Source organism: Anas platyrhynchos, chromosome 7 (assembly GCF_047663525.1).
Source record: "Anas platyrhynchos isolate ZD024472 breed Pekin duck chromosome 7, IASCAAS_PekinDuck_T2T, whole genome shotgun sequence".
Taxonomy (NCBI): domain Eukaryota; kingdom Metazoa; phylum Chordata; class Aves; order Anseriformes; family Anatidae; genus Anas; species Anas platyrhynchos.
This window is the reverse complement of record NC_092593.1, coordinates 29,384,827-29,409,968: the sequence shown is the minus strand read 5'-3', so window position 1 is coordinate 29,409,968 and position 25,142 is coordinate 29,384,827. Positions and strand designations below refer to the sequence as shown.

Below are 25,142 nucleotides of genomic sequence, written 5' to 3'. Positions count from 1 at the left end.
GACACTCCTCCGCGCACACGGAGCGCCGCAGCTCCGCCGAGCCCAGCAGCTGGGGCTCTTTGGAGCGAGCCTGCTGCAGCCAGAGATGTCTGCATCTGTCTGCAGAGACCAGAAAAATAAGGCGAGTGATGCTGCTGGCTGTTTTCACAACTTGTCTGTTAAAAACCATTGCTCTGATCTACCTTGTTGCAAAGCTTTCACTATTAAGACAATGACATGAAAATAAAAGGGACTTAAAAATATGGCAACAACCACGCTTCTTTCTTTCCTCTGGAGAAATAAAAGGGGTAACTTTCAAATTCTTCTTAATACCTAATCCATTATTGACTCTTAACTGAAAAAAAACTGTATCCTATGAGTAAATAGCCTAATTTTGGTACAGAGAAACAGAAAAACCTTGCTTTAAAGTAACACTCGGCACGGCTGTAATTTCAGAATCACTGGTGATGCCTCTTGGTAGCTGCTGGGCTACTTTCTCCTGGGCAGAGCAACATCAGATCCTTACATTCATCTTTATAAAAATGTACCTTGAAGATGGCAGTAAGGATGGTAATTGGGCAATAAAATTTGGTCTTTTTTGATGCTGGCTTCTTTCTTTTGCTCTTCACACAAAAACAGTGACAGTAAGAAAATGCTGCTGGTATTGAGGCTTTTGATTGAAAGATGGTGCAGAAAACCTCCCAGAAATATGCACACGCACACAACAAGCAGGTATCTTTCTAGGCTTGGATCCCTTATGCTGTACATGCAGATGACGTGTGTTGTGTCTGCCTACGATGTTTTCTGGTTTGCTCTGCCACACATCCCAGCCTCGAGCGTGCTGGCAAACCGAACTAGTGTTCAAAACACGTGCACACATGTACCAACACGCTGACATCTGCATCCCCCTCTGCCCTTTATGAAGTTATTAAACCTCATGTTGAAAGTATGCTGCCCACTTCGATTCTCATTCGGCAAGAAACTTGGGCTCAAAAAATACCTCAATCAACATAGTTGTTACTAGATTATTTTTTCCCCAAGGAGCAAGAGAAGACCGTAAGATACATCCACGTGGCTCTTGACATCCTTTGGGATCAGCAGAAGCCTTTTAACGCTGTGCAGACACAACTCCAACAGCAGGCAGGAGCCTGGGAGATCTGCCTGGGAGAAAAGGCAGATCTCCAGAGCAGATCAACCAACTTTTATATATATATATATATATATATATAAAAATAGAATAAAAATGATCAAAATTATGAAAAGATCTTCCAAGGGAAGGAGACTGGGTGACGTTCTGGAGACTACCGATTTCCTCTGGAGCAGCAGAGGCATCTGCTTAGTAGGTGAGGATGTCTCCGCAGAGCAGCTCTGCTTGGCTCCCAGACATGGCCAATGGCTTGGATTCAACTCACATGAGCTCAAGACGTCTTACAACCAACTCAATACTCAAGAAATAACTCTCAGCAGAGCTGCTTCTCTCCAAGCATTTTTTTTTTTCCTTTTTTCCCCTTTTCTTTTTTCCCTCTGGTTCTCCACAAAGAACATGAATTTATCACAGGTCTCCTCGGTTGGGTATCCAAAACAAGAAATGTTCACAGCTGTTGACTGTGGCCAAAAATACTTGTCAATGCCCATCCAGGGATACTCCTCAGCAAAGAAGCAGCCACAGTTTAATAGTTAATGAAACTGTGGCAGAGTTTAACTGCAACTCCTGCTCAAAGCCAAGAGAAGCTCCAGCCAAGAGATTTGCTCTCACGACCACATGGCAGCCATTTGATAGGTACTCCATCAGGACTAGAAATTGCTCCATTCCAGATTTAATAATTACAGATTGCACTTTTTTTTTTTTTTTTTAAATAAATTTTCTACTCTAAAAATAATTCTGGCCGAGACTAGCTTCTGTATGACATTAAGTGAAGGCAGAAGCTATTCCTGGACAAATCTTTAAGTCAGAGCTTTCTAATGCCTTTCAGTTGATACTGACATAAAGCACACAGCATCAGGCAGCTTAGCCATGTGCTATTTCACAGATGAATCATTTCCATCATGCACAACTTCTCCTGAAGAACGCTCACAGACAACCGCCTCACCCATCACTCTCTTGGAAAAGGAAGGAAATACCGCTGGGCATTAGGCAAAGGTTTTAAGCAACTGCTTATTATCACCTTCACGTTCGTTCAGGATGTCCAGAGTCACGCCGGACACACCTCTGGTACTCGTGCAAGAAAAACGACAGTGTTTGTAGCAGGGACCGGCAGTGCTCCCGAGGCACAGGAGCTGCACACTCTGCTCTGGGCACAGCGCTGGCACCGCGTCCAGCCTGCCCAGGCCACCAATGCTCTGGTGTTTAAATAGCAGCAAAGCTCCCCAGGAACAGACAGAGCAGCACGGGCATCATCAGCATTAACAGCTCCTCCCGCATGATGCCTGCCTTTGATTTTTTCAGCTGCAGTCGTGCTAGTTTTGAACAACTAAATTTGTAAGTAAAGCAACGTACGTACATTTTTCAAGCCACCTCGCACAGCACTAACTCATTTCACATTAAAATAATCTGCTGCAAAGCTAAAGCTCTGTTTTAATTTCCTGGACAGTTGGGAACAAGGCGGCTCTTGCCTTTGCATAACGCTTTTCCAGAGCGGGAGGTTTGATCTCTGCCGGTGAACGCAGACGCTTTGGGGACTGGCACCGCTCCCCTCATTTCCTACCACTTCCCCATGTAACGCAGCCACCTCTCTTCAGTGAGCAAACCTCCCCGCAGCCCGTCGCCGGCCGCAGCTGGCTGTCCATGTGCGTGCATGCAAAATTGTCTAACACGCTGTATATCAAACTTCATCAAAGGGCCGCGGGACAAAGCAACAGCAGTTCCCTCCAACTTCCTTGCATTAAAAAGATTTTATAAAAGACCTTGATAAAACTAGTATTTCCTGCTTTTTGATGTGTGGGTAAGAGAACATTATCGTGATATCTGTGCAGTCTTATGGCCCACCTAGGAAAAGTGAGCACAGGTCCATCTTTAAATATTTAAAAGCGCCTCATAGCTGTCCTGATTTGGTGATTAAAAAAAAAAACACAAGGATTTTTTACCTTTAAGGATCAATGTTCACTCTGCTAAATGAAAACACTCAGCCAGTTGACAACATCCAAGCTCTCGTGAGTGCTAAGATCTCCCCGAAGCTACACCCTTCCAAACACATTCATGGCTCGGAGCAAGTGCTTATTTATTGCACACAGATCCTCACACCACATTGTGGTCACCCGCCTGCATCGTAGCAGTACATTAAGCGAGAGGAATGACATCTTTCACATGTTATTTCCTCAGTCTCTCCTTCAAAGTGCATCCTGCCACTAGAGCTGGCTGCATCCAAATTTGGATGGAGCTGAAGGGATTGCCTGTATGGACAACAGTGCCATCACCATCACCTTATGAGAAATAGGTGTAATGTAAGCCCTGTTCCTTCTGTGCTGATGTAGCAGCTGGCTCCTGAGTTTTCGGCTGTCCCGAGGGCTGAGCACAGCCTGATGAGCTGGATCACACTGAGAGCCCTATCAGAACTGTCTGGCCAAGCACAAGGAATGGATGCTCTCTGGATGCTTGGAGATGGGATGCTGGATGACTGAAGCAGATGCTTTTTATGAAACCCAGCTGTTTTATCTATTTTTTGATATTTGTTGATGTTTTGATCTATTGGTCTGGTTACTGAGGGGCTTCCCCAGGTGCTGTTGTCCCTTCACAAAGTGTGGATATTGCGACACAAAGCACTTCTTCAAAGAAGAGTCAGCAAACACAGGAGATCTGCGCCTCCATGCAGATCCAACCTCCCAGACCTGAGGAAGGCTGATGGTCACCAAGTCACTGCAAGCCTGCTGAGGGCTCACCAGCAGCCCCAGAAGTCAGCTCCTCCTGGAGGCAGACTTAGAGCTGAAATACTGCTTGGCTTCTCCTCTCTGTGGTGCTGCACCTTCAGATGGTGACCACGTGGCTTCCATCAGTTCCTGCACTAGGGCATCTTCAGCAAAGGGCGGAGATGATAGGGCCCAGTTGTGTTCTCCAGAGCAGGTAAAAGCTTTAGGAGGAACCTGTGTCCTCCACTGACAGGCAGGAAGATTTCTTGCCTTGTTGACGAGTCTGCTGCCTTCAGAGGTCTATTGCATTTGAAGTCACCGCAGCAGACTCTTCATGTCCTGTTACACTCGTCACAGCCTTTTGAGACTTGCTCATTTGCACAGGGTGCTGAGGGCAATCTCTTAATTAAAAAGGCAGCCTAAAAAATGCAAACACACTAGCCAAGCCCTGGGTTTCTCAGCCACCTCCAACTTCAAGTCTGTATGGATTCTCTCCCGCAAGGCTGCATTTCTTAGTTATATGTAGCCTAAGGAATCGCACTGTGCTGCTGTTTTGATGTACGTCATCAATCCTCAGCAACTGCTTTGAACAGCTCCAGAGTCCCTGCTACAACTGCAGCAGATAACAGGGACCATGTTCATGGCTCCGGCTGGGAGAACACATGCTTCTCTGAGTGAGGTGCAATTTTCCTAGGCAGAAAATTAATGCAAGGCTTTTTTTTTTTTGCAGTCTACTGTGTCAGCCCAAGACTCAGCCATTTGGATGACTGTGGTTGTCCTCCATGTGGAGAACACGTGTCCAGTAAGAAGGAGGCCTGACCCAAACAAACCATTTGCTCATACTCACAAGCCCACAAATTATAGAGAAATACATGTATGCTTCTCGAACAGAAATGTATGCAAAGGTACAGACATGGCAGATGCACAAGGTCTCCAGTCTGAGATTTGGCTGCTCCAACTGATCGCCGTACTTAACTTGCTGCAGTATTTCTGTAGGGCATGAAGAGCCTGAACACCCTGAGCCTAAAACAGGTCAAATGCCACCACTGGGAACATTTCTATTATCAGTCATGCTGGAAGAAATGGTGCCAGCTACAGCGGATGCTAATAGCCATCCTCCTGCATCAAGGAGGATGACCACGAGGAATCTGAATAATTTATTCTTTAATTCCACCGCAGCAAGAACAGGAAGAAAAGCCGAAGTATCTGCCTCTGTAGGAAAACACCCCGACTTCCCCAGAAACCAAAAACTAGACTTCCTTTTTGTACTTCTCTGCCTTGCTCTTATCTTGCAATCAAATACCCTGGCCCTTCCTGCCAACTTCTGTAACACAGTTAAGGCTTTTTCAACACAGCAATGTGCAGAATGTAGAAAATATAATGTCAAGGAAAAATACAGTAGAAACAGTGTCAAGCAAGCTGTCCGGTGGAGAAAGTCTGCTGAACCACTAGGGAGGGGGGCTGCAAAGAGAGGGGAAGACTTGGACAAGTACTTCAGAATGAAATTGAACTAATCAGTCATTTCCCTGGAAGCCCAAAGCAAACTACTTGGAGAAGGAATAAAAGCAAATTTTTAGTTATTTCAATCCTTTTAAAGTGCGGATTGCCAAACAAAGGTAGTTGTAAAAATAATATAAGATGTGCTCATTAAATCAACCTGTCTCCTTCAAATGGAAGGACAGGAAACAATGAGAAAAATTGGGCAGATTCCCTATTTTGGAGAGCAAGAAGCCCAAAGTCAATGCCACAACTGGAAACTCTGTGGGACAAGGGGGCAGAGGCTGAGGCACCTGGCAGGTGCCACCAGGAACGCCCCCGTGGCCTTGTGGTGGCATGTTTTTTGTTTCCCCATACCTCGTTTCCCAGCAAAGCAGAAACACATGCTTCTGAGGCGTCGCAAATGGCGGTCAGGTCGTGGCCTCCTTCGAGGGCCAGCACGACGCGGCCTCCGGCCAGGCCCATCAGCTGCTTCGTCAGGTACCCAAAGCCTGCGAGGGGAAAGAGGAAATGCGAGAGAAGGGCAGAGGTTGTCGCTGGAATCAGGCTCCTGGCGAAGGATCAAAGCGTTATAAAAAGGAATTACATCATATTAAAAAACCACAAGGGATCCGAGCGGACTTAAAGGCATAATATAAGCCAGGTTTGATTTTTCATGCGCTCGTTTCGGAATTCCAGCCACGCTTCCCCGCTGCAGCAGCGCGGGATGGATCCGCACCCCGCTGCCCCTGTCAGCCTCCCCGCTGGAGGTTATCCGGGCAAGGGGCACCGCAGCCCCCCGGCAGCCCTCTCGGCAGCCCCTGGGCTCGATGTGGTGGCAGAGGCCACCCGGGGAAAGGGAGGAGGAGGATGGAAGGAGCCACCCTCGCCCTGCTGCATGAGACGTGAGAAGGAAAAGGCGACGCTGGAGAAGTCGTGCGGGAGGCACCAGGGGAGGAGGGCAAGGGGAAAGCAGCAAAATTGCTGCCGGTGCTCTCAGTTGTGATAGCGGCATCGCAGCGCCCCAGAGATATTTGACATCCAGTCCTTAACAGACGTTCCTTCCCGTATATAATATGCTATAAAAATTCCTGGGGCACCGGGGCTTTGATCATATGACACACAATACATTTCTACCCTTTAAACAAAACAGAACCAAGCTGTGAGGATTTAAAAAACATGTCCTCAGACCAACCCTCCCCCTCAAAAAAAAAAAAAAAATCCAAATGAAAGAGAACTCTGCACATTTCTACCCTCACCCATGCTCCCTGCTTTTTGTTTTGCAGTGTCTCGTAGCCCCTGCAAGTGCCTTTGCAAACTGGCAAGTTAACAGCCAGATAAAAGACTCATGGCCGAGCACGTAACGCAGTAACCAGCCTCACATTTTGTGAGAGTAGCACAACATGGGGAATACAACAGGCAGGTAAACAAGAGCTCTTTGTTACAAAGTGTTTCTGGATATCTTAAATAACTTCTCTTGTAAATCTATTTCACTTTATTCTTGTATAAAGTTTATAGGTTCAGCTACCTTGCAAAGGTCTGGAGTTCACCATACAGAATAAGTTTCCTGACTGAAACAAACTCTTAAAAAATATCCTTTGGCTTCTGCAAGAAAAACTATTTTCCTGAATGACCCTAATTACACAGTACCAGATAAATCCAGCACTGTGAAAAAGGAGGCGTTGTGTGTGTGTGTGTGTGTATGTGTGGAGCTGAGTGCATCTCCTGTGCAATGCAAAACATTACAGATGCAAAGCAAAAGGGACGTTCTTGTGGACCCATGTCATTGTTTCAAGGATAGGGAAAAAATATACTTGGCCCAAATTTTTATTAAGGTGTCCTAGAGGAAGAAGTAGATGTCTACTAGCATTCAGAGCAGGGGTTTATCTTTTTATATCTGGCATTGCCTCTTTCTGCAATTTTGCATTAAAACAATGTAACTTTTTGTAATTAAGCAGCTGTCTTCCACCAAGATATGAGTACAAGTGACATGGTAATTTCCTTGAGTAATTTAGTTGCACTTAAAAGTGAAATATGCAATGCTTCAAGAAAGCAAAGGCTTCAGCCAGACTAAAATACATACCACGTAGTGACAAAACAAATGCAAATGCAACAAAAAGTCTGAAAAATTTGCCATTGAAATAAGGTATTTGAAAGCAGACTCCCAAAAGATAAAACCTGGATATATTGTAATTTGGCCCCCAGGACAGCAACAATTTACACCAGTTTCAGATCTTTGCTGTTTTTCCATCCACAACTTACATTTTGCCGACAGGTTATATCCTCCCAGAGGTGTAGGATGGCCTTCCACCGCATCAAAACCAGACGACACCAGCACAACATCTGGGGCAAATTCGTTGGCAATGGGCATTACTACCGTTCTGCAACAGAATTGAACAATGGCAGACACGTTACTTTGGCTCTCAGACAAACCAAGGAACACTTAAGCCATCTAGAAAATGGTTTATAAAGCCTCGTGGTGTTTCTCCACAGTAGCAAAGTCCATTTCCTTTTTAATTAGCGGATGAGAGCCTGGCTGGCAGAAAACCTTGCAATGCTACACCACACAGTATAAAGTCAATATGCCTCTCTCATGTTATTTTTTCAACAACGTTTATTTTCTGTGCTGACAACCTCAGGTTTTGACCAGGGAAATAACTTGCCATACATTGTGTTTTCCATTTGTGATCATATCTTGCTTTTCATATGTCAGGACATTGAGGGCATAAGGAGAAAATAAAAGGGCGTCTGACCCAGACTGCAAAACCACCTGGAAAACCTGTCCTATAGCAACCACGGTGTGTGGCACTTGTCTCCTAGCTACAGCCCTGTGCTCCTCCTAAACATCTCCATTAGTCTTGGCAGCATCTGCAAAGCCATTTATTTTTTCCATGCTGCACTTTTCATGACCCATAATGAAAGGCTGGGGATGTCGCGGGGCAGGTGAGCGCTACCCTTGCCACTGCATCGTGCAGCTGTTTGGGGCACTGCCAGCCTCGGGTCCATGAACTTGCTGCTCAGCTGGCCCACCAAGAAACAAAACAAAAGAAAGTCGACAGTGCTGGATGGTTACCACAGGCAGTGAATGAGCTTTAACATGCAAATATCCAGCCCAAATGCACCCAGCATCTGGGTGCGAATCCCAGTTTCCCATCCTCTGACCTCTTGTTCTCTAAAAATGGACCAAATTGCATCTCTGTGGTTTCTCAGCAAAACGCATCTTCACCCTGATTTCTCTCTTCAATCTACTAAATTTCTGTGCAAAATCCATGAGGTTGCAAACACCCCACTTCCCACGTCAATACGCCAACTAAGCGAAACGGGAAAGTTCTGCAGAGAGCAAGTAATTGCTTCTTCATCTAATAGCTCCAGCACAAACACAGCAGAATTGAAATCACAGCAATGAAAAAAGTGAAAGCAACGGAGCTTCTGAATAAACATGACAGTCACACACAATCTTTTCTGATTAACAAAGCCTGTAGTAAGCACTCTTGGATAAATACCACCTTACACGGCGTGCACGCATCCATGGGCTTGAAAATCATTTTCAGTTTTTGGATCAGGCAATGATAACTGCAGGAAATGGTGGAAAAGCAAGGAGGTGCACAAAGAGGTGTTAATCTCAAGGCCCCCTGTATACAGGAATATTTTCCAAATTATGTTCTTTTTCCCTTATAAGCTTACCAACCCAATCCTGGAGATACCTCTCCAGACCTCGGTATCAGCTGTATGACTAGGGAATCCTGAACACTGCCATCCCTTATGGTACTGAAGATGGCAGCATTCCCTGATTCCCTGTCCTAGGAATGGCTACTGCCAAGGTCAGTGTTCTGGAGCATGAAATGAATTTATACCAAAACACAACCCTCTAGGTATCTTTGTAGCCGTGACAGCTTCACCCTTATTGACTACAGTGGTTACAGAATGCTCTGAGAACAGAAGAGGTGCTCCTTTATTGAGTGTAGTAGTTATTGGGTGCTCTGAAAAACAGAAAGACCCCAGGAAGGTCTATTTTCTGCTGAGATTGCCCAGGTGCTATCAAGACACAAAAGCTCCCATCTCCTCTTACATCTGTGTTAAACAGCCACAAGACATCTGCTAGCTCAGCAACTTTGGTATTTGCCCCAAGACTGATCTGATCTCATGCCATTTTGCCCTCTGCACAGTTCAGTTTAAGGTAGTATTGCTATCTACCATGCAACGAGCCACTTTTAGTGGTAGTCAAACCCACCACAGAGTTTCCACTGCCAACACTGAGCAGTGTCCCCGTGCAGGCAGGGACACTGGGTACATCGCAGGGCTGGTTGGGATGCTGAGACACCGTGCAGCCCAAAAAAACCCTCAAACTTTAATTTTTTTGCAATCTTCCTGCTTTTGAGTCTCACTGCACAGAGACATGGAAACCTGCACAAAAAAAGGGATCTTTTTTTCTTTTCCTTGCTATGAAAATAAAGTAATTCTCTGCTGGTGGTTACAGGTCACAGAACTTTTTGGGCAGCATTCGCCTTCTCTGTACTGAGGAAGATTTTAATTCTTACAGAATATGAAAGCGGAATTTTAGTTTTTTCCTCAAACAATTTAATTGCCGTATACATTTTGTCCTCAGAGAGATTATTACATAAGGAAGACAAAACAGTGTATTTTCCTGCTGCTGGCTTTTTAGCCGACAAAGCCTGGTTAGTGAAACCCACAGACACTTTAAGTAGAAACCACCTCCTTGACAAAGGACTAAACCAGCAGTTTTGAAGCAAGTGCACGTGGCAAAGTTTTTTTTTCCCTGGGCTTTGAAGTACTGCTGAGCTATTTAATTCCTAACCCAAGCAGAACTGCTAAAATCATCAATTTTTTTTTTCCAAAGCTACAATACGACGAGAGCTACAAGGACCTCAGCTGCTGTGCGGCATCACCCGACGGAGCAAACCCAAACCCGTGCGTGTGTCTGGCAGCATCCAGCCACCAGCACAACCACGGGGCCACCAGGTTTTGCTGGCCAGGTCCGAAGGCACCCGAAGGAGAGCCCCAGCGCGGCGATAGCAGGTCGGAGATACCCTCTAGTGGCACAGACACTGCACAGGCAGCTCTGACTGCTGGAGGTGAAACCCATCCGGAGAAATTTGGGGAGAGAAAAAGCAGTGCTTGCTGGTTAGACGTAAATCAATCGGTTTCTGACAGCAGTTAAAAGAAGCCGTGCTGAGGATGTCCAGAGGACGCGGTGACCATACTGCAGCAACGGGCTGCCCCCTGCACACAGCTTCATTTTTAAGCGGTTATTAGTGCTCTGAATGCAAAATAAATTTCTACCTGGTCCCTCAAAATGTTAAGAACTGTGAGCAGCAGGGTCCCCTGGCTCCCCATCCAAGATGGACCGACAGAGGCTGCCCAACATACAGCTTTGTGCCCAGGGGGCTGGGAGATGTGTGTGCTCGGAGGCTGCCAAGACCCACAGGAGTGCCAGGGGGCATCGTGTCAGATCAAAAAAGCGAGGTGATGCTTTCAGTGCCATGACTGCCACGCTCACCCAAGCACAAGAGCGCTGTCAAATCCGGACTTGAACCTTTCCCTTCGTCCGACTCTCACGGGCTGCTCTTTCTGCTGACCTCCTCCTCTTTCCAGTATTACACCAGCGCTCCAAAGCCACAGCCCCAGCTCTGCTTGACACTCACCCATACATATGCAGCTATATTTTTGCCCAGAGAACTTTACCCTGGTCTGAATCAACACATGGTCAGCGTGACAGCACGGAGCACGGGGATGGGGCTTCGGAGGAGCTCCAGGCTTTGCCCGGGGCTGCAGCGTGCCAAAGCCCTCCTGCCTCTGCGCTCCCTCCTTCTTCCCTTTTAATTGAAACAAATGAGACTCACATGTGAAATTTTAGGACTGAGGCAACCGAAAGCCCAAGTGAAACGCTTTCAAGTGATGTATTTCTGAGATTTCATCTGCGGACAGCGTTTCAGGCACATTTAACTCAGTCTTTCGGTTTTGAATTTTTCTTGTGCACAGAAGAAAATACCCTTTTCGCTCAGATCCATCACATTAAAGCTAAGTCCCAAGAGAAAACAACAATTAAACTTCAAACAAGCCTATGATTTTGCCCTGATGATCATACTATTCGCAGATTTAAATTACTATCAAGAAGGTGAGCAGTTTTCTCTGAAACTGGGTCTTTCAACTGAGGGCTAAGGTGGCTGCAAAGTTATTCACTGAGGAATGAAAGGGTTCACAACACTGAATCTTCATTTCAAGCCACGCCAATTTTTTTTTAAACACAAGGGTTATACCTTTAAATTTTCTATATTTTGGCTGATTGTTTTGCTTGCTTAGCACAAAGTAAATCCTTTCATTTGACTTTGAATATGGCTAAGCTGAACAGTTATGCATTAACACTGATGGCTGCAAACAGCAAAACCTGCTGATCATGTTCTGCAATCATCTGGGGGGAAAATATACAATTTTATATGTATTTTCCAGAAGACTGACTCCTTCTTAGTCTATTTCTGGCCAATTCACCGATTAAACGCTTAATAAATGACAGGCAGATTAAACAGTTCTATTGGGGATTCTTTTAAATGCTCAATTGCAGCGAGCAAATCAGTGCAACTTAGAAGGCTGAGCACTTTTTTCAGAACCTCTTTTCCCACTGCTGGCCATATAAACCCAAACGCTATCCACTGCTCCGGAGGCTAATCGGCTTCCTGAAGGCTCCAGTCTTTGTTTCTCCAAGCAGCCATCTCCACGGTCATTCGCTACGTCAAAAGGGATTAGGAGTTTGGGGACGAAATAAGCATCAGAGAGGACGAAATTTAAAATGCAGAAACAACGATTCCAGGCAAAACACCACCAGCTTCCGCCCTCCCCCTTATTCACTTCTGAAACGTTTTATGGATCGAAGGAAAGAACAACCCCCCCCCCCCCCCACCAACTTGGCTCCCAAACCCGTTCAACGCTTGCTCCGGTCTGTCCGAGAAGGGCAGGAGGAGGAGGAGGGACCCCTCAAGCTACAGTCCTGGCTTTGCTTCTGCTTGAGGTGTTTTAAATAAAAATAAAAGTAACACGAAATCAAACCCTACATGGAATTATAATTGCACGAGAGGCTGCCGTCAGGGTTGGAAAAAAATCAGATGAAACGACACAACTGCTAAAATCATCAGGAAAAGTTTCTTACAGCAAATTCAGAGGAAAACTCCTGTGTATAATACAATTTAATTTCACTAAGTAATTGTTGTTCTCGTGCAACAGGGATCTAGCCACAGCCTTCACATTTTTTCGGCAGGTCTCCTAGCTGGGTTTGCATACTATACTTTTACACAACCTTTGAAAATGTCATGAGAATTTATAGGAGCAAACATTATTTCTTGTATAACAAGTCAGGGAACAACAGACTCTGGTAAAAAAAAAAAAAAAAAAAAAAAAAGAAAAAAAAGGGGGAATTTTACAACCGTTTGTTTCTATAACTACGGAATAACAGCAGTGAATACCAATAACATTTTGATGAGTTAGGGACATTTTAAATTATATGCCCTGCATTTTACGCGTTAGAGTTTAATACATTTCTGCATAATCTGTGAGATCTGTATTGCCCACATACTTTGGTGGTGACTTCAGCCGTGGAACATTTGCGCAGTAAATGGTCAGCTAAATTATAATGTAATGCTGTCTAGGGCAGGCAGAGCGCAGTTACGATAGCGTGGAGGAGCGCCAAGCTCTCAGCGAACTCCCAAATCACTGCTGTCAGACTCAACGTCTGTTAGCGACCGGGGCGACCCCACCCTGCTCCCCCCCAAATTTAGCAGCCGTGATTTCACCCCAACCTCGGGACGGGACGCAGCGCGCGGCTGCAGCCGGTGATTTCAGTCCTCAGTTATGAAGACAATAAGCGACAAAGTGCAAGGCACGGCTGCTCTCCGCTTCACATTTTTAACTCTTGTTCTCACTTGTGAAATGGCTCGGCGGCACTAATAAATATTAAGAGGTCACGCTACCCTGTCCAGCACAACGCTGCAGTGCAAACACAGGGAGGCTGACATGGCTCGAAGAAGTGATCAGCAGAAAGCCTTTGAAGCAAGTTACTGTTCTTTCTCCGGGAAGGGTGAAATGACGTGGTCTGAAGCAGGTTTTCAGTGCGGGGATGATAAGTTTAATTGGGATTTATTTATTCATTCATCAGGAGGCTGATTTATGAGGACAATTATCTCAGTTATTATTTCATTAGCGCACATGCTTTCATCAGATCCGAATACCTGTTTATCCTGAAACAGGAGAAAAAATGGAAAGCATGATACATATTTTTCTTCCAGTGTTTTTATACAGAAAGATGGCTTTCTTCCTTAAAAGCAGACAAGCATGTCAAGAGTTAAGGCTTAAAAAAAAAAAAAAAAAAAGGAGAAAAAGAAAAAGTATATCAGTATCTTTGCCTAGCTCAAAGGATTTCCACTGATTCCTCTGCAGACTTCAAAGCCTCACAGTTTGGCATTTGGACTGGTTTGAATTAAAGCTCAGTTCTCCACTGTGAGTTTCCAAGTTCATGGTGAAAATGCCTGCTGCTTCTGGAGTTCATTATGGCCAATTTTCTTATCTTTTCTTCATCTTAGGTTTGATCCCCAGCAAATGCAACGTGGCATTCGATGGGGTGGAATAACAAGGTGCTGCCTTGAAGGCATGCATTGTCTCAAGGGGCGAACACAAGAAAAGAAGAAAAAAAGGATATATGACCCATTCCCTTCACTTTCTAACTCTCAGGGGACTATAAATTGAAAACTTCAAAGCATAATTTTACATTAAAATCAATAGAAAGATTCAGGAAAAAAATGTTTTTCAAAGAAGCTGGTTAAGATTTAAAAAGGTCACTTGATAATGTATTATCATGACCAAACTTGGCATAAGATTAAAAAAGCCTCCAATTTAACTTATTGACTGAAGGTGTGCACATGGGGCAGGCTCCGGGAGGTGCTACCTATGAGGATGAGTCACAAAGCACCTCGCTACCCAAAAACCACGGCAAAATAAGGGCTGTGAGTAGCTACAAAATATGTTCCCCAAATAGCTGCAGTCTCTGGGCAAAAAGACACCAGCGTCTATTAAGGAATGGCTGGCAAAGGTCTCACGGTGTAGACTGGTCTGAACAATTTTCCAGGAGCCTTGAAACTCAATTAATATTTAATAGCAAGTATGTCACTCAGCTGCGAGTTACAGGTTCTCTTTATAATGAAGAGATCAGTCTTGTTGACTGCTGGGATAAACAGACTTCCACTTTGGAGGAAAGTGCTGCTTTCCTGTAACAGGAATAAAACATCAAGACAAATGACAGTTATTTGACTAGATGTTATTTTAAATTGTATACATTCTTTGAAGGCTTTTTAATGGCATGCTGAGGAGTAAAAGCCCTTTTTGCTCAGTATAACTGAATACAAATACACGGACAGTGGAGAAGAGAAAATAATGCTCCCAGATTTAATGCATGCAATGCTATTCCGTGAAGCCGACATTCCATCTGGCTATTGCCAGAAATTTGCATCTCATGTTTTGGCACGTGTGTCCCCCTGAATTTATGCAGGGTGTTCGCCAGAAGCTCACTAAATTTGGTTTGAGGACAGAAAACCACTTCAACTGGTAATTGTTAAAAAAAGAGGCACGCTGGGGAGGCAGGACCCACAGCATGTGGGGGGACACAGGGTGGAACAGGACAGTCTCAAAGAAAAATGAAGCCTACACATCCAGGAGGCCAGGGAATTCTATTCCTTCTCCTGGAAAGAGTATCGGAAAGGAAAGTGTAGTCTCACACAGGCCTCTATTCACTACTGCATTACTTACAGGTTCTCCTCCACTCAGAAAGATCTGTCATTGTTTCATCCTGTTATCCTGCTGCTTCCAGAGTTACTTTTAATACCTTCTTTTTCACGTTCTCTACGGGTCTGGGAGGCAAATGTATCAGCCTAGGCTTGCAGCAAGTCCCCAGAACAGCAGTGATGTACAATCACACTATTGAGGTACATGTATTTTGCGCCTTAGCTGCTTGGCACAGCAAGATGTTCAACCCCCAGTCCTGCATCACTCCCGCTGTGACACCGGTCAGAGAGACGACAGCCTGGGTGCACATGGCAGTAGGTCTGTTAACCTGTGTTTTGCTTCACACACCTCTTCTGATGCTGCTACCATGAGAGTAAAATAAGGATCAGGTAAAGGATTCCCTGCAGATGCCCCTGTAATCCCCAGGTATCACACATGAGTATGACATTTATGGATAAGACCATCAGCACAGGAACAAGTGGCTCAAAAAGTGGCTTCTTTCCCTGCTCCATTTGCAAACTCACCGACAGTTTTTCAGAGCACTCTTGAATATGCTTGTACGACCCAATGCAACGGTTTACATACAGCATTAGGTACTGCTAATCAAGGAGGATATCCCAGCAACACATTCATTCAGCTCCACGGCCCCGCTTACCTGCATTCACACTAGCATTGAGTGATGAGTAACGCCTATTTCAGAGATGGTTGTATTTTTATTCATAAAACACACTGTGCTGCTTCTGGGGAGAAACCAGACCCCAGTAAGGAAAGCACAAAACCAACAGCTCAGTTGGTTCCAATTCTAGTTGGGTAGAACAGGGGAAATAAATTCAGTGTTTTGGATAAATAAATAAAAAAAAGGCTTATAGAAACAAGCCCACGTCCCTTTGCTAGGTAAGCTTGGGAGTGAGGTGGGGTGGAAGTCATGAGCACAGCTCTTGCAGGAGAGGGACAGCGTGGCCAACTTGCCTAGAAGTCAGGTCCCATTGCATACATCACAGTAATAATGTCTCAAGCCTTGGGACAGCTGCACTCTGAAGTTTCAACTCATGGTAACTTGTGAAAAGTTGTTTTGGGTTTCCCTCCCCATCCAGGTGGGTTTATCCAGAGAAGCACCCACCCAAAGAGCTTAAAAAGGTTTCTAGCCAGCAACAGAAGAGCTCATTCGTATCAGTAGATGTTTTACATTCGTACATCAATCAGTGTTAAGCAGCAACTACGTCTATCTCCTTAATGTCACAGATACACTCCTTATGGCCAGAAATATCCTATTTACTTAATTCATCTTTATTCTACATGGCACTCTGAAAGTTAACTGCAACAAGATGAAAAACCTGCGTTTCTTAACTTAGTAAGAGACAGGCTCAAGATTAAGGACTACACAAGATGAAAGAAACCCAGTTTAGGTGAAAAATACGTTTGTGAGAGGAAAACTTGAATATTACCTGAAAGCAGTCAAGTATTCTGTGTCTCCCATCGGTGGATCAAGGCCACCAGTAAAGGCCATGTTAACATTGAAACCAACTCCTGCTCCTGTGCCAACCTGAAAAAGGGAAATGGTACTTAGTTACACATACAGAGACAGCGAACTCTGGCAACACCTCTCTGCTCTCTCAGGACTTTTCCAGTTGAATATGGATTTTGATTCAATAGCTCAGTGGCAGCCAGGTTAATTTTTCTCTCTAGAGTGACCCAGTCCCCAAACAAGAGTAAAAATAAAGCTCCTCCTTGCTCACAAATGCTATGATGCTTATGGCAGCTGTAGGCAGGCTGCGTTTGACTGCTGCTCACCCACAAAACACCTCACCAATAAGTGGGTCCTTTTGTAGGAGAGCACATTACACACAATACCTTCCCTTAATTTGTTTTCAGTTATGTTCAGAAGCACAGTTTTGTATTTTATTGTAGTTGCAACTGGGAGGAAAAAACAGTTTTAATCAGAGCGAGCTCCCCCTCTACTGGGGAAAAATATGATTCACGAAGAAGAGATTTCCACTGCTCGAGGGACACGTGGGTGCTAAATTTAAGTAAATCCCTATCCTTGCTTGTATTGCAAATGCCCTCACCCTCCCATCCACTGCAAGTAAGCGAAACAAGTGAGAACTGAGAAATAAAACAAGAGTTTCCAGTAACTCATTTGCTGAGAAACAAGCCATGCTTTCCCCATTCATTTTGAACCTTAAAAGCCTGCATTCAGGCAGGTCTCTGAATACGGAAAAAAATAATAATAATTGAATAAGAATTCTGGTATACAATACACAGCCAGATAATTAAGCTAAAAAAAGCTGCAGAGCTTTTATTTCACATTCTTTGTATTATTGCAAATAGTGCTGGTAGAAAAACACAGGGGGTACATCCATCCAAGGTGGGTTACTTATCCCTTTTAAATTTAATTTATTTTGTATTTTTTTGTTGTATTCAGTCTGGAATGGCATGTCTAAAAATTACTAGAAATAGTAAATACGGAGCAGGTATAGAATTTCCTATATATGTGTATATATATAGTGTTTCCTTACAATACCAGGTATTTTGTAAACGAGATCATTAGATTATTAATTTAAAGAGTCAGCAGAAAAAAAGTAGGTCTCAGGCCTTCGTGCATCCTGAAGCAGAAATTAAGCCTGATGCAATGAGCTGCTGCTATTCCCCGAACAGTAGCGCACAAACAGGGTAATGAAGGAGTATCGCGTTACGTTCCAGTTTCTTTAGAAACCTAAATGGAAACATCGATGTTCGCTGAACGGGAACATGTAAAACTGACAGGGTAAGAATTCTAGGAGGTTTCAGATGTAATCTAGAATGCCTCAGAGGATGCAGGACTAGCATTTCATAGAATTTCCCTCTGATAAGTCAGATATGGAGGATGATAACAGAACACTCCTTAGGCATGACTGATTTCAAATTCAAAATTACACCAAAACTACAGCTTGGAAGAGCATACTGTACCGTACAGGGCAGGGAAGGTTTCATTGATTCTATCATTCAAATCATGATTGTGTCTGTGCTGCCCACTTGCAGCATCCTTTAGCATTTTTAGCTTTCATGTCGCTACCCAGGGATGCTGAATGGGAGAGTGAACCATAGGGAAGGTGTCCCTGGGTCTGGGTCTTCAGATGCTGTGTGCTGGCCCCGAATCCCTGAAGGACAATACTTCCAGCTAGCCCAGAGGGAAGGGAAGGAGGTGATGGATGCAGGAGCGTCCATCTGGAGGAGAAAGAGCTGCCCGGCCCTTCTGCAGCAGCCAGCGGCCATTAGGGGGAAGGCTGGAAAAATAGATGAAGCCCTGTTCCTTGTAGAAGAAAATGCTGTCTGGGACAGCTGGCACAGGGCTCTGGAACAGGTTGTCCCACCAGGACTGCACAGCCTAATTGCACTCATTTGCCAAGGCGCACGCTCTCCTGCCAGCTCTCAGGGCAGGACACGATGCCCACGGCTGTTAGGACTTGGACAGGAGCACAGCAACCACAAAGGCCTGGGCAAAGCGCTCCCAATCAAGCGCAAACGAGCACAGGGGTGGGAGCAGCGGCAGGAGCTTCCCTCCAGCCCTACCCCAAGATTTTTGGGGGCACCTGGCTGAAAACCCCGAGCAGGTCCTAGCAGACGCGGGTGGGGGCTACGCAGATCCATGCTCTTACCTCGTCGGGAGCACCACTGCCGGGAAAGAAGTTCCCATCATCATAGCGATGTAGTGAAATATAAAGAACATTAGGGTCATTGTAGAAAGCTTGCTGAGTACCGTTCCCGTGGTGTACATCCTTCGGGGACAGAGAGTGCATTATATGAGGGAGGTTAGCGCCTTAGTAAGAATGCAGATTAAAGCCATCAACTTGGGATTTGGAGGGGATTTCTTTGGTGTTGAGCTTTTTTGGTGCTGATCTAATTGAAGCAGTTTATTGCAAATGAGAGTAACCTGTTTGGCACAGCTGGCTTCAGGTTACACTTCCCATTTAACACGCAAGACAAATGAAAATAAACACAATTTCAAACATTTACCAAAACTAAAACCAGGACCAATTCACTTGGATTGAGAGAACTGGATTTATACTTAGTCTTGAGGGAGGTTGGGGATGGAAAGGCTGTATTAGGTGCCCTAAATTTGCATTTTTAATCAGTCTGCAGGGTGACCAGTGATAGGAAGTGCCCTGCAAAGTTATCAGGTCTGGCCCAGTGATGTTAAATGACACAAACCTGTTGCCCACACCCTTTGCTGCATTGCTACTTGGTGCAGAAATGCAGCCTGTAGTAGGATGGGTTTGCAAAACACTCCTGTTTGTGACATGAAAAACAGTTGGTGGGAAGTGAGGAAAAGGATGTCCATCCAGTAAAACAAAAAGACAAATATATCCATTTTAACTCGTGGGTCTTGCCCACCGGAGATTTGTTGCAATCTAATCAAAAGATATCTTGGCTGATACCCAGGAACTCAGATGTCTTTACAGCCACATAAATACATTTTTAAATCAATAAAATGTATCTGCCACGTTTTTAGATCTATACATCACCATAGCAAAATCACAAACAAGCTCTTTCTCAATTCCACTGCACTGTCTGCAGAATATTTCACTGTCTTGATCCAATTTAGGGAACACTTTTGACTGCCAGCCCACACGCACGGAGGCTGTGTTGGCCCCGAGGCAGGACACTGAGACCATCCAGACCACCGGCCCAGCCATGCCCGACAGCCCATATCCCTCTCGGCAACCAGTCCTCACATCTTGAAAAGAAAGCTGGGATGGATCATAGCAGTTAAGGCCAAAAACCATCCCTAAAAAAATAAACCATCGCAGTTTGCAGTTACCCATCCTTGAGATTGCATTATGGGCTTCTTTTATATTAATTACAATTTTATTCTGAAATAAAAAAAAAAAGCCTTTTAAATAGGCATTTCTTTTACTGAAACATTAAAAAAATACCAACCTACCAAACAGATTTTGGGTTACAGACCACAAACAACATTTTTTCACTGACTTACAAAGTCTGGGCTGGCCCCACAAGAAATCAAAAATAATAATATATTTTTTTTTAATTTTCCACCTGCTCTCCTGAAGGGTAAGAACCAGTGTTTACTCACCCAGTCCACTATTAGGATTTTGCTAACGTTCAGTCTTTGCTGGAGCAGCTTGGCTGCAATTGCCACGGAGTTAAAATAGCAGAAACCCCTGAAGGTGATGAGAAGGGGGAGAAAAGAGGAAAATGAGAGGTGTTAAATATAGGTCTCCCTGGTCCCAATGCATCTATCATCTGAGACATAACACAGTAGGAAGAAATTTCTTCTGCTTTCACTCTGCTTTCCTCTCTGGAAGATGCATGTGTGCTCAATTAGGAACACAAACCAGCCAGGCGGCAGCAGGTGTCTCCTGATCTCTCAGGAGGTGCTCTCCCAGCCCCGCTGCAACGAGATGCTGCTCGTTGCCAGCTGCCCACAGGTGACCCTCAAACCTTGGGTGTGAGAGGTGGGGACCAGAGCAGATGGGCTGAGGACATGGTAGGGAGGAAAAAGAAAGGAAGAGCAGGACTGGAGCACTGAGATGCTATGTGCATTGGCTGGCAGGGAGCAGACATGCTCCTGGAGGCCTCAGAACACTACACTGAAGCACCTAGGGCATGAAACCAGATACAGGGCTGCAACATGAAGTATGCAAAGCCCTAACACCAGCCCTGCTGTATGAAGAACATGCAAGATGCCTGACTGCAGCTCGTGCCTCATGAAGCCTTCCTGCTCTGCCACCTTGCAGTCAGAGCTGTGATGCCAGGACACAAGTGTGTTTGCTGGGCTATTAATTGCGTATCCTTGCTTTCCTCACACGGGGTGAGCCATCAGCCTTTAGCTTAAAACAATTCACAGGAGTAAATGAAAGCATCAGTGCTTTTCCAAAGCATGGCTGTAATGCAGATTCTTGCTAAAAATTAGCCACCCCAAACCACAAAGCGAGATTTTGCCCTCTTCCAGAGGAGCTTTGACTGGCATACTGTTTTACGTATCAATAAGCAAGAAATTCTGCAACAGTAACCTAACAAAAAGCCTTTCTAATTCCAGCTGTAGGTCACACAACAGGCAAACACTGAAGCGAGGTAATAAAGCCCATACACATACTTACATGGGTGTGCTTTCTTCTGCATGATGACCTGGAGGCCGAACAACAGCAAATCCGTTCTGCACACAGAAATAAGAAAAGAAAGAAATGAGACAGGTTGGACGGTTTATCTCACATGGATGGGTGCAGAGGTCATGGCCAGAAGCGCTAGTTTTGCTTTGGAATCAGTTGTTCTCTATGGTTTCCTCACAAGAGCATAGCAGTGGATGATGCTCTCCCTTGTTCTGGGGTGGGAAGAAATCCACGTGAATTTTATGGAAACTGGCTGGTACAGCTTTTCCTTCCACTCAGGGAAAAAAGAAATAAATGCTGCATGAGGTCACTGAACTGGCTGGCCCAGCTGAAGGCAACAAAAAGACTCTCGAATAACACCGGAATAGTGATTTCGCTTGCTGTTCTGGTTTCTTTCTCCCTTTTAATCAGTGCGTAAGAACATTCACCAGGAGTCTGTTGTTCACTTGCTGATATCCTCAAAGATTTTTATGACTGAAGCCAGATGGTGCCATTAAAATGAAGCTAACTGGACCTCCTGCACTACACAGCCGTGAGCTGAGCCCTGTTGATCCTGTACGCAGCCCATTCCAAAGCAAAACATTATTTTCATACCAACCTTCAGTTCTCCCGTGGCTACTTTGAAAACAAGCTCGATGACACAGCCCACGGCCAGGCGAGCGGCACCGGACGAGTGGACTTCGTTCCAAATCGTGTCGCTGTCGACCTGATCGAGACATAGAGGAGCCACGGTTAGAGGCAGTGAGGATGGCCAGGAAATGGAGAGTCATGTTTTATAAGAGAGTTATTCAAATGTATTGAATGTGTGAATTTGCAGAACTGATCTCAGCAGCAGCGGGGCAGTGCCATGGTGGCTGGCTGCACAAGGACAGTCGTGACACCACCGATGGCTGTCCCAACACAGGACACTCCAGAGATGACCATTTGCTACAGCTCTGTGATGGTGTAGGGTCAGGGCTATAACTCAGAAGCAAATTCAGCATCTCAAGCAATGTAAACCTGCAGGTGTCTCCCACTTCTAACACCACCACATCAGCACTTCTCCGCAATTGCTGGAAGAAACCGAACCCAGAGCCAAAAAGAGGTATAGAAAATCATTCAACAACCCTAAGAAAAGAAGAACACAATGAGAACACAGCATGTGAGAAAAGCCTGCCCAGCCTACGCCCGCCAGCATCTGCTGGGGTAAGGTTCTGCTGACACTGCCTTCCCCGGGGAAGCACAACATCAAGCCTCTCTCATCAAAAATAACAGACCTTCAGCGCCTAGGTGCTGACTACAGACATCCAGTTCAACGCTATCTGACAGCACCAGCATCTTCTATAGTTTCCCCCCGAAAACGTGCCAACAGGCCAAGGGCAAGGCATTCCTCAGGCGTTCTCCGTGCCGATGTTCCCCAGGATCATGTTCTAATTCAAACAAAAAGTGAGGAGCGCTGGCTTTTACCACATTCGTCCCAACAACAGCACAAAGGCGGGATCGGCTTGCAGACACACGATGAAAATGCCTGCTCAGTTTTTACTACAATTCAGCTGGAAGCTGCTGAGAGGAGGAGGGGGAAGGACGGCTCCGGGGCCTGCTTCCAGCAGGGGCACCGCTGGGATCGTGGCTCTGGATCTCCTCCCCAGCACCCCGGCCTGTTGGCGCGCCGCGATGAAAGCAAAGCTTGTTTTCTTCTTGCCCGTCACAGCCTTTGCAAAATCCAGACTACTGGGACGGTCCCACGTCAGGATAGCTCTGCTGTACGTTTACCCTGCCCACAATAGGATGGCTATCCTATCCATCACAGGGTAAACGCAACATTTCTCAGTGTGAAAAATCACCAGCTATTTTTCACATATGACTCTCTGTCGAGCGTATTTATGGAAACAATGGCAAAGGAGAAGGAGAGAAACGGGTTATTTGTTTTGTCTGGCATCCAATCTGCTTACTAAGCTGCGGGGAGATGCAAGTCACCCCGTATGACACTGAGCCACCTCCTTCACGGCTGTGCTAAAGCCAGTGGAAATTGTTCCAGGCCTCTTATCGGGGATGGTTTCTGGCACCATCTGCCCTGAGGACGGTTTTGAAGTCGCAGTAAAATATGAAAGCATTAGGAGAATACAAAAAAGACATCTCTGAGGTGATGTTGCCAATACATGCACTGTCACAGACTCTGGGGAGACCTACTGCATTGATGGAAAACCCCTACGGTACCTCTGTGATGCCAGGGCTCTCCTCAGCCCCCATAAATTTGGGCAGTAACATGGGAACAGAAGTACAACAGGGTTTGAGTATATACAGTGCTGCTGGGGGCTGGGAGCTTGCCTGCAGAAGACAGGACTAGTCTGACCATGTCCCTTCAAAAGCCCCTGCCAGGGTGGGAAAAGCAAACCTCTTCTCCTCCCTACCGACCAGCAGGCTACTGTAGTGCTCCGCAAGGGTCTGTCTCCAGGCTCCTCATCAGCAGTCCCGTGAAAATAGTAAGAGACAGTCAAGTTACTTTGCAATTAGGATGCCTCCACTGTGTTCCCTTGGGAGATCCAGCAGCCTGCCTTCTCACATCGTCTCCTCCCATTGTCTGTGAGTGGGAGATACGCATAGCTTAAGCAACAGAGAACACTGGCTTTGCTTTTACTAAGAAAACGACAGACCTCGTGCCTGTAATATTAATTTTGGCTCCTGGTATCTCAGGTAAGGACAAGGTTGGTAGGACTCTGCTGCCTCACTTCTGCAGGGGGTGGCTCCCATATTTCTTACCTGCAGGCTCCACTCGAGGGAGATACAGCTGCACTGTTTAGTCTGGACTGAGCAAATCTAACCTGTCTGTCTTAGTCTTGAAAGAAAATGATTCAAGACACTAACAGCTAAGAGGTACTTTCTCTCTCTTTGCCCCATCACAGTAAGTACCACGCCCCCTCCATGGATGCAGAATTGCAGAGGGTCACGTTTATTCATTGTAAAGACATTAAAAAAATAAAAACACTGAAAAGCAGAATTCACATGTCCTGTGCACGGCTTTACCTAAGGACCCTCGGACCCCCTCAGATGTCCGTTTGTGCCAGCCTTCCCCACAAACCATGCAGAAGTCACTGGTGTTCGAGCCAAGCACCGCTAAGTTCAGGCCCTTTGATGCCTGCAGAAACCAGGCTCGCATTGGCAGCACTTCAAGAACAAGGAGGGCAAGACAGAGCGGTTTTGGAGAGTTATTATTTCTGCAGAAAGAAATTAGGTACTCAGAGAACGTATTCCACCTGTGGTTTAGAAGCCAGCCTCCAGGACTCTGCCATGCCCCCCCGCTCAGCTACCAAGCAGGAGGACTGGATCAAGAGATGCCCCTTCCCGCAGCAAGTTCTCCACTGCCCCATCCCACGTGCACACATCTCCAAGATAAGGATTTAACACCCAGCCACCTTCCCCAGAACGGATGTCTGGAGACTGCTGGGCCCGAATCCAAGGCAGCACTTCATCATCTGTTTGACTGCAAGTGTTTGAACAGTCCCACTGAAGTCATCAGCGCTCTGCGGCAGAGGGGCGTAGACTCTGCCATGGTGGAAAATGTTATTAATGTGGCCCTGAGCTGGACTGCTCGCTGGCTCTGGAGCTGCTGCTGTTTGGTGCTCGGGCTGCTGTTGACCCCTCCATCATTCCTGAATTCTGAAGTTCATTACTGGGAGACGCTATTTGGCTTTCCCTGCCTGCGAGCCCTTTGATGTAGCTGCCATCACAGGAGTTGTTGCTGGGACAGCACATCAAGCCTTACCATCTGGAAGGACTTTACGGAGAGAGGAAGCATATTTCTTGCCTCTCGTTGATCCAAGAGCGCGTATTTCTCTTTTTCTCCCCTGAACCGGAGGATACAACTGCGTCAGAGATACCGAGTCTTCCACATCTGCTGCTGTTGAGTGGATGAGCACACTTATCTCCTTGAGAATAATGTTAGAGCCTTGCTTATTCCAACAAAGGAGCTGCTGT

At 45.7% G+C, this 25,142-nt stretch overlaps 1 protein-coding gene across 21 annotated transcripts in view; it reads right to left on the bottom strand.

Annotated features, from left to right (window-relative positions):
- HDAC4 (histone deacetylase 4) overlaps positions 1-25,142 on the bottom strand; it is a 233,279-nt gene that overhangs the window by 7,863 nt on the left and 200,274 nt on the right. For 14 of the 21 annotated variants that reach the window (XM_027461718.3, XM_027461717.3, XM_072041163.1 and 11 more), the window contains 7 exons: positions 21,787-21,894; positions 21,180-21,235; positions 20,153-20,240; positions 18,717-18,836; positions 16,527-16,624; positions 7,561-7,679; positions 5,677-5,810 (listed from right to left, as the gene is read on the bottom strand). In XM_027461718.3, the coding sequence (XP_027317519.1) occupies positions 5,677-5,810; positions 7,561-7,679; positions 16,527-16,624; positions 18,717-18,836; positions 20,153-20,240; positions 21,180-21,235; positions 21,787-21,894 (723 nt within the window). Of the gene's footprint in view, positions 1-5,676; positions 5,811-7,560; positions 7,680-11,652; positions 13,545-13,657; positions 15,444-16,526; positions 16,625-18,716; positions 18,837-20,152; positions 20,241-21,179; positions 21,236-21,786; positions 21,895-25,142 lie in introns of those variants that run through there. The other 7 variants (XM_072041164.1, XM_027461722.3, XM_038182532.2 and 4 more) reach the window with 7 other exon arrangements.